At 36.4% G+C, this 14,044-nt stretch overlaps 1 protein-coding gene across 24 annotated transcripts in view; it reads right to left on the bottom strand.

Annotated features, from left to right (window-relative positions):
- HFM1 (helicase for meiosis 1) overlaps window positions 1–14,044 on the bottom strand; it is a 117,935-nt gene that overhangs the window by 49,040 nt on the left and 54,851 nt on the right. For 19 of the 24 annotated variants that reach the window (XR_016237192.1, XR_016237190.1, XR_016237191.1 and 16 more), the window contains 8 exons: window positions 11,961–12,052; window positions 10,519–10,625; window positions 10,381–10,428; window positions 5,870–5,967; window positions 5,654–5,785; window positions 962–1,047; window positions 656–739; window positions 378–535 (listed from right to left, as the gene is read on the bottom strand). Coding sequence is in view for 16 of the 24 variants with exons in the window: in XM_051857508.3 (XP_051713468.3) it covers window positions 378–535; window positions 656–739; window positions 962–1,047; window positions 5,654–5,785; window positions 5,870–5,967; window positions 10,381–10,428; window positions 10,519–10,625; window positions 11,961–12,052 (805 nt within the window). In the remaining 8 variants the exon portion in view is untranslated. The remainder of the gene's footprint in view (window positions 1–377; window positions 536–655; window positions 740–961; window positions 1,048–5,653; window positions 5,786–5,869; window positions 5,968–10,380; window positions 10,429–10,518; window positions 10,626–11,960; window positions 12,053–14,044) is intronic. The other 5 variants (XR_016237193.1, XR_016237194.1, XR_016237196.1 and 2 more) reach the window with 1 other exon arrangement.

Genomic DNA, 14,044 nt, shown 5'->3' with positions numbered 1-14,044 from the left:
TCTGTTGGATTTTAATTTGGAAATAAAGATACACATTGAGATGAGTAGGAGGAAGACTGTGCAAAGGGTAGTAAAACCATGAATGACATCATCAGAACATCAGCAAAAAAGCCTCCTAATAGTTATTTATTCACTTGTTTCAGACTTTAATAACAGACTTCATATTTTATTAATTTGAACATTAACATAACAATCTAAACAACAGACCCAATGTTAATACCTTTATTAATAAACACAGAAACTGTCCCAATTTAGTCCCAGGAAAATATAATTTCATTGATACCAAAGTGGTCTTATTACTCTTTTTTTTCAGTAGAAATTTTCTTTTACAGCATATGCTTATAAATAAAATAAAATATCAGAACTTCCATACTTACATAATTTTGTACTTAAAAACTACTTGATTATCTGCATCACCTATGATCAAGGTAGCAGAGTGAGAATCTGGTGCTGTTCTTTTAGTTTGCAGTTGTTCAAAGTTTCTTAATATAATGGTCACTAATATTTCTGCGATGGTATCATCATACCTTGCAATCTTCAAAAAAAAAAAAAAAGAGGAATAACAAGTGTTAAAAATTAACCATATTACTCATACTCAGCTCTAACCCTAATTATGAAAAGACACTCAAAATATTTAGGAAACAAAAATATTTACCTGCTTTACTTCAAGTTCATATTTTGGTAGATACATTACAGTTTCTTTTATCTGAGTTCCAAATGGAGGATGTCTATTTAAAACCTAAACACAATTTTATCATTAGATTTGTACAACATTTAGGATTATTTTAGTAACAAGTTTTTAAATAAATAGCTTTAATATAATATTTATCACCTAAAACTTTGGTACAATAAAATACTTATGACTATTAAAAGGGAAATAATTTTAGTAGAAATAAAAATAAAAAAGTTAGGAATTTAGATAGAATTCAAGTAACATCATGAATAAGTGAATATTAAATACCAGTTCAAGTTCTCTTGCATCTGTTTCTTCTATTTTTTTAAAGGAAGTCAAACCTGCATTTACCATGACATTTGACAGTGTTATACCTATGGAAAAGTAATCAACCAATAATTTTTAAAATAATCTACTTTAAATAAAATCTATACTTATTTAATAACTTTAATAAAAAAGATAAAGATTCAATCAAATAACTACTTTGGCTTGGATGTGGTCTGAATGTGTGCCAGAGGCTGGGTGCTGGTGTTTATGTGGTGGAACATTTTAAGAGGTAGGACCTAGTGGAAGGTAATTGTGTCATTGAAGGCTCCACACTCATAAATAGATTAACACTGGTCTTGAGAAATAGGCTGGTCTGACAATAGTTCCTTAAGAGAATGGGCTGTTAAAAAGGCATTTCTTTCTTACCATGTCAACTCTACCACAAGTGATCCCACCGTTGTCATGCCATTGTTATAATGCACACACCACAGAGAATGCTGATGCTAAGCTCTTAAATCTCCATAACTGTGAGCTAGGTCAGCTTTTCTTTATTATGTGCCAAGCTTCAGGTGTGTTGGTTTAGCAATACAAACAGATTTATTTTGAGTTGTGACATCATTCACCTATTTGTACTTATTTTTTTAAATTGAAATAAGATACATATTTTATAAAAAAAAGAGGAATTCTATGGTCCACTTGATGACTGAATCCTTATGGTTTTACTCTAGGAGGAAACTTCAAAAACTTTACAGAAAATGAGATTAAAAATATATTTTGGTGCAAAAAAATTTGAAATGCATGATTATTTTTTCATAATATACATTTCCATAAACTCTCTGAAGACTTTGTATGCTTGAGTTCCAAAATTTTTACATCAAAATAAACTTTTTTAAATTGTTATTAGAGAGACAGAGAGCAAACATTCCCACCTACTGGGTCACTACTGCCGCCTAAAATTGCCAGAGCTGGGCCAGAGCCAAAACCAGGAGTTGGCAACCCAATCCAGGTCTCCTTATATTGATGGTAGGAACTCAACTACTGAAGCCATCACTGCTACTTCCCAGGGTCTGCATTAGCAGGAAGCTGGAATCAGGAGCTGAAGCTAGGATATAAACCCAGGTACTTTGATGTGGGATGTGTGTCCTAACTGGGATTTTTATCACTAGCCAAAAACACACCTCAAAATAAATTTATCTTTTAGTTCCATTTTTTCATAAACATTCTAAAGTACTCTCGTATGTTTTCCATAGGGTGAGCACCAAGAGATGTGTACTTTTATACTTAACATTTGAAAGACCACATGATTCACAGATGGGAATATTATTCATGAAGTTATGACTCTGTGCATTTGTTTTAGAAATATAGTTCTGGGGGCCAGTGCTGTGGCACAGTGGGTAAAGCCACTGCCTGCAGTGCTCACATCCCTTATGGATGCTGGTTTGAGTCCACGCTGCTTCACTTCCAATCCAGCTGTCTGCTATGGCCTGGGAAAGCAGTAGAAGATGCCCCAAGTCCTTGGGCCCCTGCACCCGCACGGGAGACCCAGAAGTCCTTGGCTCCTGGCTTTGGATCAGCACAGCTCCAGCCATTGCAGCCATCTGGGGAGTAAACTAGTGGATGGGAGACCTCTTTCTCTCTCTCTGCCTCTAACTCTCTGTAATTCTGCCTTTGAAATAAACAAATATTTATATTTAAAAAATATAGTTCTGTTTCTGAACTGAATCATATAATTTTATTTTTATTGTCTAAAACTTTCAATGTTTTTCCATTGCATTTAGAGGAATGTGTTAATTCCATTATAAGGGATAAATTTCCTTGCCTATAATGACTTGTCCTTAGCCTATCTCTCCCATCTAATTTCCTACTACTTCCTCCTGCTGACTGCTCTAGCCACACTGGATTTTAAATTGTTCTTTAAATATATAAAGTTAATTTTCATATTTGGATCTTTTTTGTTTTCCTTATGCTTTCACAAGGTAGAATTTAAAATTTGTATACTCTTACGAAAAAATTTATCAAAATCCTGCAATAGAAGATAGTGTCAAGAATACAAAATTCCATCTGTCTAAGGCACATGTATTAATGGTGAAGATATGATATCTTTGTTTCCATATTCATATCTATAACTATTCTTGAGAATTTCTTTTACTCATTCTTGACATAGCTTCTGGTTGCACATTTCAAGTTTCTCTCAAAATTTTGCTCTTTCAAATCTTTTAATTTATAGTCACTGTTCAAAATCAATTTGTATTCATTATTTTTTAATGAAGGTCAATAAAAACTTGCTTTTTTTGTTTGGACTTTCTTACTTTTATATTATGTAATGTTTTCTGGACAATATTTGCTTTTTTCTGTTTATCTGTACTGTACTGAGTATGTATAAAAACAGGTTAGTGTTTGCTAATCTGGAAGAGACAAAATGCAATGGATGCCTAAACTGACATAGTTTAGGAAGTCAGAAAGACTATCCTTCTTTTTTTTTTTGACATGTAGACTTATAGACAACGAGAGAGAGACACGGAGAAAGGTCTTCCTTCCATTGGTTCACTTCCCAAATGGCCACTCCAGCTGGTGCTGCACCCATCCGAAGCCAGGAGCCAGGTGCTTCCTCCTGGTCTCCCATGCAGGTACAGGGGCCCAAGCACTTGGGCCATCCTCTACTGCCCTCATGGGCCACAACAGAGAGCTGGACTGGAAGAGGAGCAACCAGAACTAGAACCTGGCACCCATATGAGATGCCGGCGCCACAGGCAGAGGATTAGCCAAGTGAGCCACGGCGCCGGCCCCGACTAGCCTTTACAATTATAATGAAATGGATTTGTAATCATTAACCTAATTTCAAAATTTTCTGTAAGTTGCTATTTTCTTAACTATTGCATGAAACCACCTTGCCAAATCAAAAGTCTTGCCTCTTACCAGCTATTTGGTGGGGTCTAACACCCCACTGATTTCAAATTTCATGGAAATAAAAAGTACAACTTCCTCTAAAAACCATTAAGAGGTACATGTGCAAAAGAATAACCAGACAATTTCTAAAGATTCATTATATAATTTTTAATGTCCCAAACATGCATATAAATAGTAAAACTACGGCCGGCACCGTGGCTCAATAGGCTAATCCTCCGCTTAGCGGCGCCGGCACACCGGGTTCTAGTCCCGGTTGGGGCGCCAGATTCTGTCCCGGTTGCCCCTCTTCCAGGCCAGCTCTCTGCTGTGGCCAGGGAGTGCAGTGGAGGGTGGCCCAAGTGCTTGGGCCCTGCACCCCATGGGAGACCAGAATAAGCACCAGGCTCCTGGCTTTGGATCAGCGCGGTGCGCTGGCCGCAGCGTGCGGGCCGCGGCAGCCATTGGAGGGTGAACCAACGGCAAAAAGGAAGACCTTTTTCTCTGTCTCTCTCTCTCACTGTCCACTCTGCCTGTGGGGGGGGGGGGACACAACACTAACAAGGCTGTCAATCATAGAATAATAGGCCTGTTTTATAACTCTAACTATCTAAGATGGAGGAGAGTCACAAAGTCAGAAGTACCAAACTGCAAACTGTCGGTGTTCTTTACTCAGATCCCAGTCTTTGCAAATGATACCCAATAGTTTTTCAGTGCATACCCAACAGGCAAGAAGTCATCAAGCAATCTTTTATCTACAGAATATTTATGAAGATCAGTTTTCATATCCTACTGTTATTGAAAATAGAGTAAGGTTAAAGATACAAATAAGTGATATAATTTTCTGAAATTAATTAAGATTGGTCAGACTGCTAGCTCTGGACTGTGTCATTGAGATCAGTCATAAAAGTGGAAGAGAGGGGCTGAAATTTGACCTGTTGGTTAAGATGTTTATATCCCATACTGAAGGGCCTGTGTTTATTCTAGTTCATTCTAGCTCCTGATTCCACTTTCTGTTAATGCAGCAGATTATTGTTCAAACAGCTGGGTCCTTGTCACCCACATGGGAGACCTGGATCGTGTTTCTGACTCCCAGCTTCAGTCCCATCCTAGTCTGTTATTGCAGGCATTGGAGGATTGAACTAGCAGCTGAAAGTGTACTCTCTCTTTCCCTCTCAAATAAAATAAAAGTGAAACATACTATCACAGTTAACTAATTACTATAATAAAATTTCACCCTTGGAGCTGGTGCTGTGGTAGCATAATGAGTAAAGCCACTACCTGTGATACTGGCATCCCATATGAGTGCCCGTTCATCCAGCTGCACCACTTCTGATGTAGCTCCCTGCTAATGGCCTGGGAAAAGCAGTGGAAGATGGCCCAAGTATTTGGGCCATCTCACCCACATGAGAGACCAGGATGAGGCTCCTGGCTCCTGGCTTCAGGCTGACCCAGTCCTGGCCATTATGGCCACCTGGGGAGTCAACCAGCTGATGGAAGATCTCTCTCTGTCTCTCCCTTTCTCTCTCTCTCTGTAACTCTGACTTTCAAAATAAATAATTTTTTTTTAATTTTACCCTTGGTATTGAGAACAAATTTTAAAATGAGGGCATTAATTATTATTAATATTCTCATGCACTAATTCAGCTGATTTCAAATGGAATTCTTTAAATAGGAGCAAATGAAAGATTTTCAGAAGTACAAATATCATTTAGGCCTAGAAATGTTTTTCTTAGAGGTCTATAATCACCATAGAATAATGTTCCTAACAGTGAAATATGAAATATATTTCAAGACATTGCCAAGCTTCCTGCCCGTATCAGTACTTACCAATTTTTTCCAACTGTTTGGAAACATGCAGAGAGTTTTCCCAAAGTTTACACCTAAAACATTTAGCTAAAATTAAACTATTCAATAGGATGGTAAACTTGTTTTCCTGAGCAGCCACAAAATCTGATAACCCTAAAAAGAAAAAGTTTCCAAAATTAAATTCAACATAACAGTTTACTAGAAAAGTATTGAAAATATATTATTCCGTTAACATACATCTTGTAATTCGTGAGCCAGTTCTGAAAATTTTTGCTGTATCTTGTGTCAAAGCAAAATCTTGAAAGGGAATGCATCCTAGTTGAGCCTGAATAAGACTAGAGAAAAGACAAATTTCATTATTTTCTGTTAAAAGTTACTGTCTCACAATATTTGACATCACTGTTTGAAGTATTCTTTCTTAAAATTCCTCTCAGTCTTGATTTCTGAGATACTCCATGATTCATATATTGCACTATCATTGATATTTTCCCCCAGCCTTAAAAATTCAGTCCTTTTCCTATTTTTCTTTATTCACTCAATTTTCTTCCCCCAAATCTCATTTTTTCCCTCAGAACTTACTTATACTGTTACTTTAATCTCAATACATCTAAAATTACCATATTCTCCTCTAATACACATCTGCCTTTCAGCTCTACTGTTTCTTTCCAAGTTATTATAGGAAAATAATAAACTTTGCATTATTAATATTTATTAAGTGCCTACTAAATATGTATTAAGCTACCTGCTGGTTATCTACTTAAAGTAGGCCAGTCATAGAGTTCAGTGCTGAAGAATTTGTTCAACATATGAAGGATGGTATTAGTTTGTTATCTGAAACTAGCACTTGCTTGACTATAAAATTTGGGGGATGGTTGTAAGAGGGGTTCAAAGATGCTATTGTTTATTATGCCTACTATAGCCTAGGTTCTTTGCTATCTGTCTCTACTATTTACTTAATCTAACCAGATATTGATATGAAAATTGCCCATTTCTAACTAAAATTACTGGATATGTGTTACTCTCTTGGGGAAAGAGACATCTCTTGATAAGACAAAAACTAGTCAGGTGTTCAAACAGATATAATAGAATAGTTACACCTAATGGTTTAGTTTTAGAAGAGGATATATAAAAATAGAAAAAAGCAATCAAAATGTGTTTAAAGCTACATGGTTTATTAATAAAGATAAAACTGATGGGAAAATGTTGAAGAGATACTTTTAGATAATGGATAAATAAAACTTGTGAAGCACAAATGTGGGTTATACACAAAGTTTCTGGAGTAAGACTTTTGAACTAATATTTATATCTAACAGTAATATTTCTTTTTTTTAAAGATTTATTTCATTTATTTGAAAGTCAGAGTTACAGAGACAGGTAGAAACAGAGAGAGAGGTCTTCCATCCACTGGTTTACTCCCCAGATGGCTGCAATGGCTGGAGCTGAGCTGATCCAAAGCCAGGAGCCAGGAGCTTCCTCTAGGTCTCCCACGTGGGTGCAGGGGCTCAAGGACTTGGGCCATCTTCTACTGCTTTCCCAGGCCACAGCAGAGAGCTGGATCGGAAGTGGAGCAGCCTGGACTAGAACTGGAGCCCATATGGGATGCTGGTGCTTTAGGCCAGGGCTTTAACTCGCTGCTCCACAGCACCGGCCCCTCAGTAATATTTCTTTTAATAAATAGGACTCTTTTCAACATCATATTTCCTGTCAGAAGCCTTATTATAAAAAGCAAAAATAAAAAGGGATGAAAAGGAAAATGGGAATGTATTTCAGTAGGTACAGAACCAGAGCAGGGCTTTCTGTTTCTTTCCACCACCAAGATAAGGTGAGCATTGATGTCCTGTGATCTTACCTTCTTGAGCCTGTCCTCAGCAGAAATAGAAGCTTCACAGCCTCACGTGAGTTTGAGCACTCCTGTCATCTCAGCTAATGGGGCAGAATTATTTGGTAGTTAAGTAATAACTAAGTCATTATTGTAAGGATTAATGAGATAGGTATTGATTCAGTGGGGATTAGTTTCAACAATGATCAGATTATCTTGGTTTAAACATAAAGGTTAGATTTTTGAGTTAAGCAGGCAAAGGCTTGGTATCATGACTGTATTTCACATTCTATGAGCTCTATGAAAAACACCAGTTAAAGAAATCAGAACTAGTGCTGAAAAGGGAAGGCATAAGGGTTAAAAGCATAAAAAGGGGCCGGCACTGTGGTATAGTGGGTAAAGCTGCCGCCTGCAATGCCAGCATCCCACATGGGCACCAGTTCGAGTCCCAGCTGCTTCACTTCCGATCCAACTCTCTGCTATGGCCTGGGAAAGCAGTAGAAGATGGCCCAAGTCCTTGGGTACCTGCACCCGTGTGGGAGACCCAGAAGAAGCTCCTGGCTCCTGGCTTCAGATAAACACAGCTCTGGCCATTGAGGCCATCTGGGGAGTGAACCAGTGGATGGAAGACCTTTCTCTCTCACTGCCTCTCCTTCTCTCTGTGTAACTCTGACTTTCAAGTAAATAAATAAATCTTAAAAAAATCATACAAAATTTTTTTAAGTCTTAAATTGAAAGGGCAGAAACGTGGACAATTTAAAAATTAATATGATTAACATCTACTTGAATAACAGACCTAAAATTTTGCAAAGCAACAGGGATATGACAAAGCCATGAAAGTGGCAACTATGAGCCATCATCACCTACTGAACAACTGAAAATATATTTGTATTAATAAAAATCCCCTCCCCCCCCAATTACATACATTCTCTCTGTTTTTGGCTAAGCTTAAATAACATGCACAAAGCTGGGAAATGATAATGGCGATCTAAATTATGATATGTATAAAGCCATTAATTTTTAAATGTGACAGGCTCAATCAGAAGAATGTATTTTCCAATTTAAGGCAAAGTAACAGAAGCATTGAAATTGCAAAGAAAGTGTTCCCAAAGATTATCTTGATTTAAATTGACTCAATAATTGAAGAAACTGCAAAAAAACATTGAGAGAATCAAGAACTCCAGGTTCTAGTTTTAGCTCAGTTGCCCATATGGTAATATCTGGTCATTACTCACTTAATTTGTGAAATGAAAACACTGGGCTATAAGAAGTTTCCTATGCTCCCTGGGGATATTCAAGTTTCTGAGAAATACAGTTAAGGAACAGAATATTAACTTCTGTGATACAGGCTATAGATTCACCAGACAAATTACATACAACAGTGTGAAGGTATTAGGGATATAAAATTCAGTGAGATGTTAGGAAGGATCCCAAAGAAAGAATGACTTCCTCTAGCTAAGGAGGAAAAAATTATTTGGCTAACTGGTTTTACTGAGCAATATAAAACTATTATTTCATCATAACTTGGAACACTTAAATCAAAAGGTTCTGCCATTGGAGGGTGAACCAACAGCAAAAGGAAGACCTTTCTCTCTGTCTCTCTCTCACTGTCTACTCTGCCTGTCAAAAAATAAAAAATAAATAAAAAAAGAACCTAAGTACTCAGAAAATCAAGCACTTAGTAGAATAGAAAAGAATATCATTGTGTTTGTAATTGCAAACTGGGTAAAAGTCACAGATTTCAGAATAATTTTAGTTTACTCATCCAATTACTATTCCTCTGTATACACTTGCCAGTCTTGGCAGAAGAGTCATTCACAATATACACATTCCTTCACTCATGTTTTTGCTTACACTATTTGTCTTTTCCAGAATGCTATCACCATACAGTAGACATTCACTACATGTGTTTTCATTATTTTTATATGCACAGTTCTTATTCAGGGTAACTTGAACTATTCTGATGATGAGAAGCATAAGAAGCAGATCATCCTGCCTCAACAGAATACACTTTCAACAAATATTTATTGATAAAAAAAAAATTACTCACAATTTACCAATTTTAATTTAAAATCTGAGATTTCTTAGAAATTAATTTCACAGGGGCCAGTGTTGTGGCATAGTAGGTTAAGATCCTGCCTGTGCTGCGAGCATCCATCCCATAAGGGCACTGGTTTGTGTCCCGGCTGCTCCAATTCCAAGACAGCTCCCTACTGATGGCTTGGGAAAGCAGTGGAAGATGGCCCAAGTTCTTGGGCCCCTGCACTCTGGGAGACTGGGAAGAAGCTCCTGGCTCCTGGCTTCGGATGGGCCCAGCTTTGGCCATTGAGGCCATTTGGGGAGTGAACCAGCAGTTGGAGGAAATCTCTCTCTTGTTCTACCTCTGTGTCTCTGTAACTCTTTCAAATAAATAAATAAATAAATAAATGTTTTAAAAAATTAATTTCACACCTACTTCTGACTTCATTTACATAAATATGTTATTTTTGTATTAAATAAAAGAAATTCTGGGCTGATGCTGCAGTGCAGCAGGTAAAAGCTCCAGCCTGTAGCACCAGGATCCCTTATGGGCACTGGTTCGAGTCCCAGATGCTCCATTTCCAATCCCTGCTAATATGCCTGGGAAAGCAGCATGAGATGGCCCAAGTCCTTGGGTCCCTGCACCCACATGGGAGACCTGGAGAAAGCTCCTGGCTCTTGGCTTCAGATCAGTCCTGCTCAGGCCATTGCAGCCATTTGGGGAGTGAACCAGCAGATGGAAGATCTCTCTCTCTTTCTCTCTCTTTCTAACTCTCTCTGTAACTCAGCTTTCAAATAAATAAAGTAAAAAAAATTTTAAAAATTTAAAATGTTTTAAAACTAAAAAAAACATAAATATGAATCATGATCCAATATTTAGTATTTTAAAACACTTAAAAATTTTATTTACCAGTTTACTTTCATTTCTCTTGTTTTAATCCTTCCTTCCATTGGAAATCTGTAAACAGAAACATAGGACAAAACCTTTAGCATTATTTAACTAAATAAAACATCTTAAAATTATTTAAAACATACATAATTTCTGTACCTGATAGTTATCCGATTTGGATCTTTGTTCAAAGTATTCAGTGTTTTCTTTTCACTTATTCTTAACTGTATATCTAGAAATTCCTTGCAGCTGGCTATCATTGTGACCTATAAAATTTCAGCATTTGTTCATTTAATGAAAAGTACATTTTTTACTTCTTTCTTGTCATTCTCTTTCTTTGAAAATATTTTTGTGCTGCCTTGGGCCATCATAGATTTATTAATTAACCTAACAGAGTTAAAATCTTACACATTTTGTATATTTAAAGATTCATTTATTCACTGACAAATGTCAGAAAACCATGACATATAATGTGGTTAGATACTAGGGCTATACCAATAAGACTGTAAAGATTAACAAGACAAAATTTAAAATAGTCCAGTGCCTACTGCACAGTAATAAGCACTCAATAAATAATTGTTTTTGTTGATTCTGTTATTCATCCTGCTATAGTTTCCAAATGATTATCCCAATTGAGGCTTATTTATTAATGGAAAGAATGCTTTAGACATTAATAAACTTGCATTCTAGAGCCTTGTTCTGCTGGTAGCTGGATATGGCACTTTGTACTTTGGTTTCCCACATCTGTAAAATGGAATTAACAGTTGCTCTAATTGTCACATACTTGCTGAAGTAAAGATGTGATGTATTAAAGTTTGTATTACTTATATCTAACTCTTAATTCATTCTTAAGCATAATATTTATATGAAAATAGAAACCTTCAGCTTTTCATCAATTTTTGCTCACATGACTCCTTAACAACTGGAATCCCATTGTGCAGTTTTAAGTATAATAATCTTATCTCAATATTTTACACAAAAATGAATGGTTAAAATTTCAGAACAAATATTTTCTTTTATAAATATATTGTTTCATATTCATGTCTCCAGGAAAAGGAGAAAGGATCAATGCAGTTACCAGGCATCAACAATATGCATCTGATCTGTCCATTACTGCAGTCACAAAGTTGTTCCTACTATTCTCCATTTCTCTATTATCAGCTCTTTCTTCTGGGTTACTATCAATACTATTCTATTTCCACTGCTATTGATATTTGGATGCGAAAGACTTAGAATTACTGCCAATATATGGCACACATGCTGCAACTCCTTGTCCTTCATTGATGGCAGATATCCTAATCTATCAAGCCACATTGTCTGGGATCTTTTGCACATATTACACTGCCAAGGTAATCAGCATTATTGTGTATATTGTAAGGTAGTTGTCATAGCTACTTTGGGTATGTATGTAAATTTTCTTAGCTATGATGAAATAGAACTGAAAATATAATATTTTCAGAGGTACACTAGGGAAGATATAAGTATTATAATAATGCTTTCCTTTCTGCTCATTCTTAAATTATATGAGATATAATATTGTTGTTTCACCAATATTATTTTATACTATATCTTTATTTATTTTCTAGTGAAAATTAATTTACCAGATCTGATAAAGTTTCTCTTCCATTGATTTTATGAAATTTCTTCACTGTGTCAAATGTAATATAATACCAAGCCATCAATCTTCCTGCCTCTGTGAGAATAAAAACATTCCTTCCATTAGCTGAAAGAAGTTGTTTTTTAATCAGTTTAACAAACACTTCCTTAATATCTACTTTGTGTCTTTAATGATACCAGGCACAAATGACACACCAAAAAAAATGTAGAAGACACAATCTTCAGAATTTATAAATTGGTTAGAGAGATAACCACATGGGAAATCATTAACAAAATTCAGTGAATGGTAACATTTACATATAAACTTAAGTAGGGAGGAAACTGGTCAGACTTGGTTAGAATTCTTGTTCCTTCATTTATCATGTTAGCAGATGATCACATACAAATTATTTTACCAATTTCTCAAGGCAATGTGAAGTTTTTTTGAAGAAGATTAAATGCAATTCAAAAATACATATATAGTACTTGGCATAGTGCCTAATGTTTAATAAATGTTGTCTACTTTTATTTCTAAAACCTGACAGAGACATGACAGGGTTTTGAAATGCTATTTAAAAAAGTTTAGGGGCCGGTGTTGTGACTTAACAGATTAAGCCTTTACCTGCAATGCCAGCATCTAATATGGGCACTGGTTGGAGTCCCAGCTGCTCCACTTCCAATCCAGCTCCCTGCTAATACACCTGAGAAAGCAACTGAGGATGGCCCAAGTCCAGACCCAGAAGAAGCTGCTCCTGGTTCAGCCTGGGCCAGCCCTGGCTTTGTGGTCATTTGGGGAGTGAACCAATAGATGGAAGATCTATCTCCCTTTCTCTTTTTCTTTCTCTTTCTCTTTCTCTCTCTCTCTTTTCTCTGTAACTCTGCCTTTCAAATAAATAAAATAAATCTTTTTTTTTTTAAAAGAAGTTTAGACTTTGGAACTGATTTGTAAAATGACAGAGGACCACTTAAGATTCTTGAGCAATATTTTAATTAAACTTGTTTGAAAATAAACTGTTTCTTAAATCAGTAGGAGATTGGTTGGGGATGGGAGATGGGAGAGTGGAGGTGAGTAATTGATGGAATGGAATTCATTCAAGACATTACTGGATTCAACTATAAGTTATCTAGAAACATTCCAAAGAATTTTAAGCCCTGTGAGCATACACAGAAAACAGCTGTGAGAGGAAAGTGGCATATCATTCCTCAAGGAAAGGGCTAACATTTATATATGTGTCAACATCTATGGCATTCCAACTGAGTACTAGAAATCAAGTACATGGTACAACAGATAGACCTAGCCATCAGAAAGTAAAAAGGAGATATGCCAGCTGTAAGGCTACTTTCTTAATCAGGAGCCTGTTGAATATATTTAGCCTAATTATGAGTAAAATGGTGAGTCATAAAAAGAAGTTTCTGAGAAAAGTATGTGAGATGTTAGGGAACTAGCATGCCTTTAGGGTATTTTTTTTGAAAGATTTATTTATTTATTTATTAGAAAGGCAGAGGCAGAGAGAGAGAGAGGTCTTCCATCTGCTGGTTCACTCCTCAGATTGCCACAATGGCCGGAGCTGTGCTGATCCGAAGCCAGGAGCCACAAGCTTCTTCCAGGTCTCCCATGCAGGTGCAGGGGCCCAAGCACTTGAGCCATCTTCCACTGCTTTCCCAGGCCACAGTAGAGAGCTGGATCGGAAGAGGAGCAGCCAGGACTTGAATCAGAGCCCATATGCAGGCAGTGGCTTTACCTGCTGTGTCACAGTGCCACCCCATACCTTTAGAGTATTTTTAAGGATGGCCTTCAAACTCTACATATTTATAAATGAAGATAATGAAAATGAAAGGTTTTAAGATAATATCTGACACTTGCTGGCTTACTAGCAAGGATGAAGTTTTCTTAGGTAAGTTTAAAAAAATAAGCTAGGAAGGAAACCATGAATAAAATTAATCAAAGCAGGAGAATGGAAAGAAATAAAAAAAAAGATTTGCAAGTAAAGAGAAGAAATAAAGAGTTAACTTACTATCAATACATTGAATGATACATATTCTCATAGTAACAAATTCAGGATATTTCAAAGTAAAGGCTATAAAGTTG

The sequence above is a fragment of the Oryctolagus cuniculus genome, chromosome 7, assembly GCF_051225735.1.
Source record: "Oryctolagus cuniculus isolate XC-2025 breed Fujian yellow rabbit chromosome 7, ASM5122573v1, whole genome shotgun sequence".
In the NCBI taxonomy this organism is placed as follows: Eukaryota; Metazoa; Chordata; class Mammalia; order Lagomorpha; family Leporidae; genus Oryctolagus; species Oryctolagus cuniculus.
This window is presented reverse-complemented; position numbering and strand designations above follow the sequence as displayed.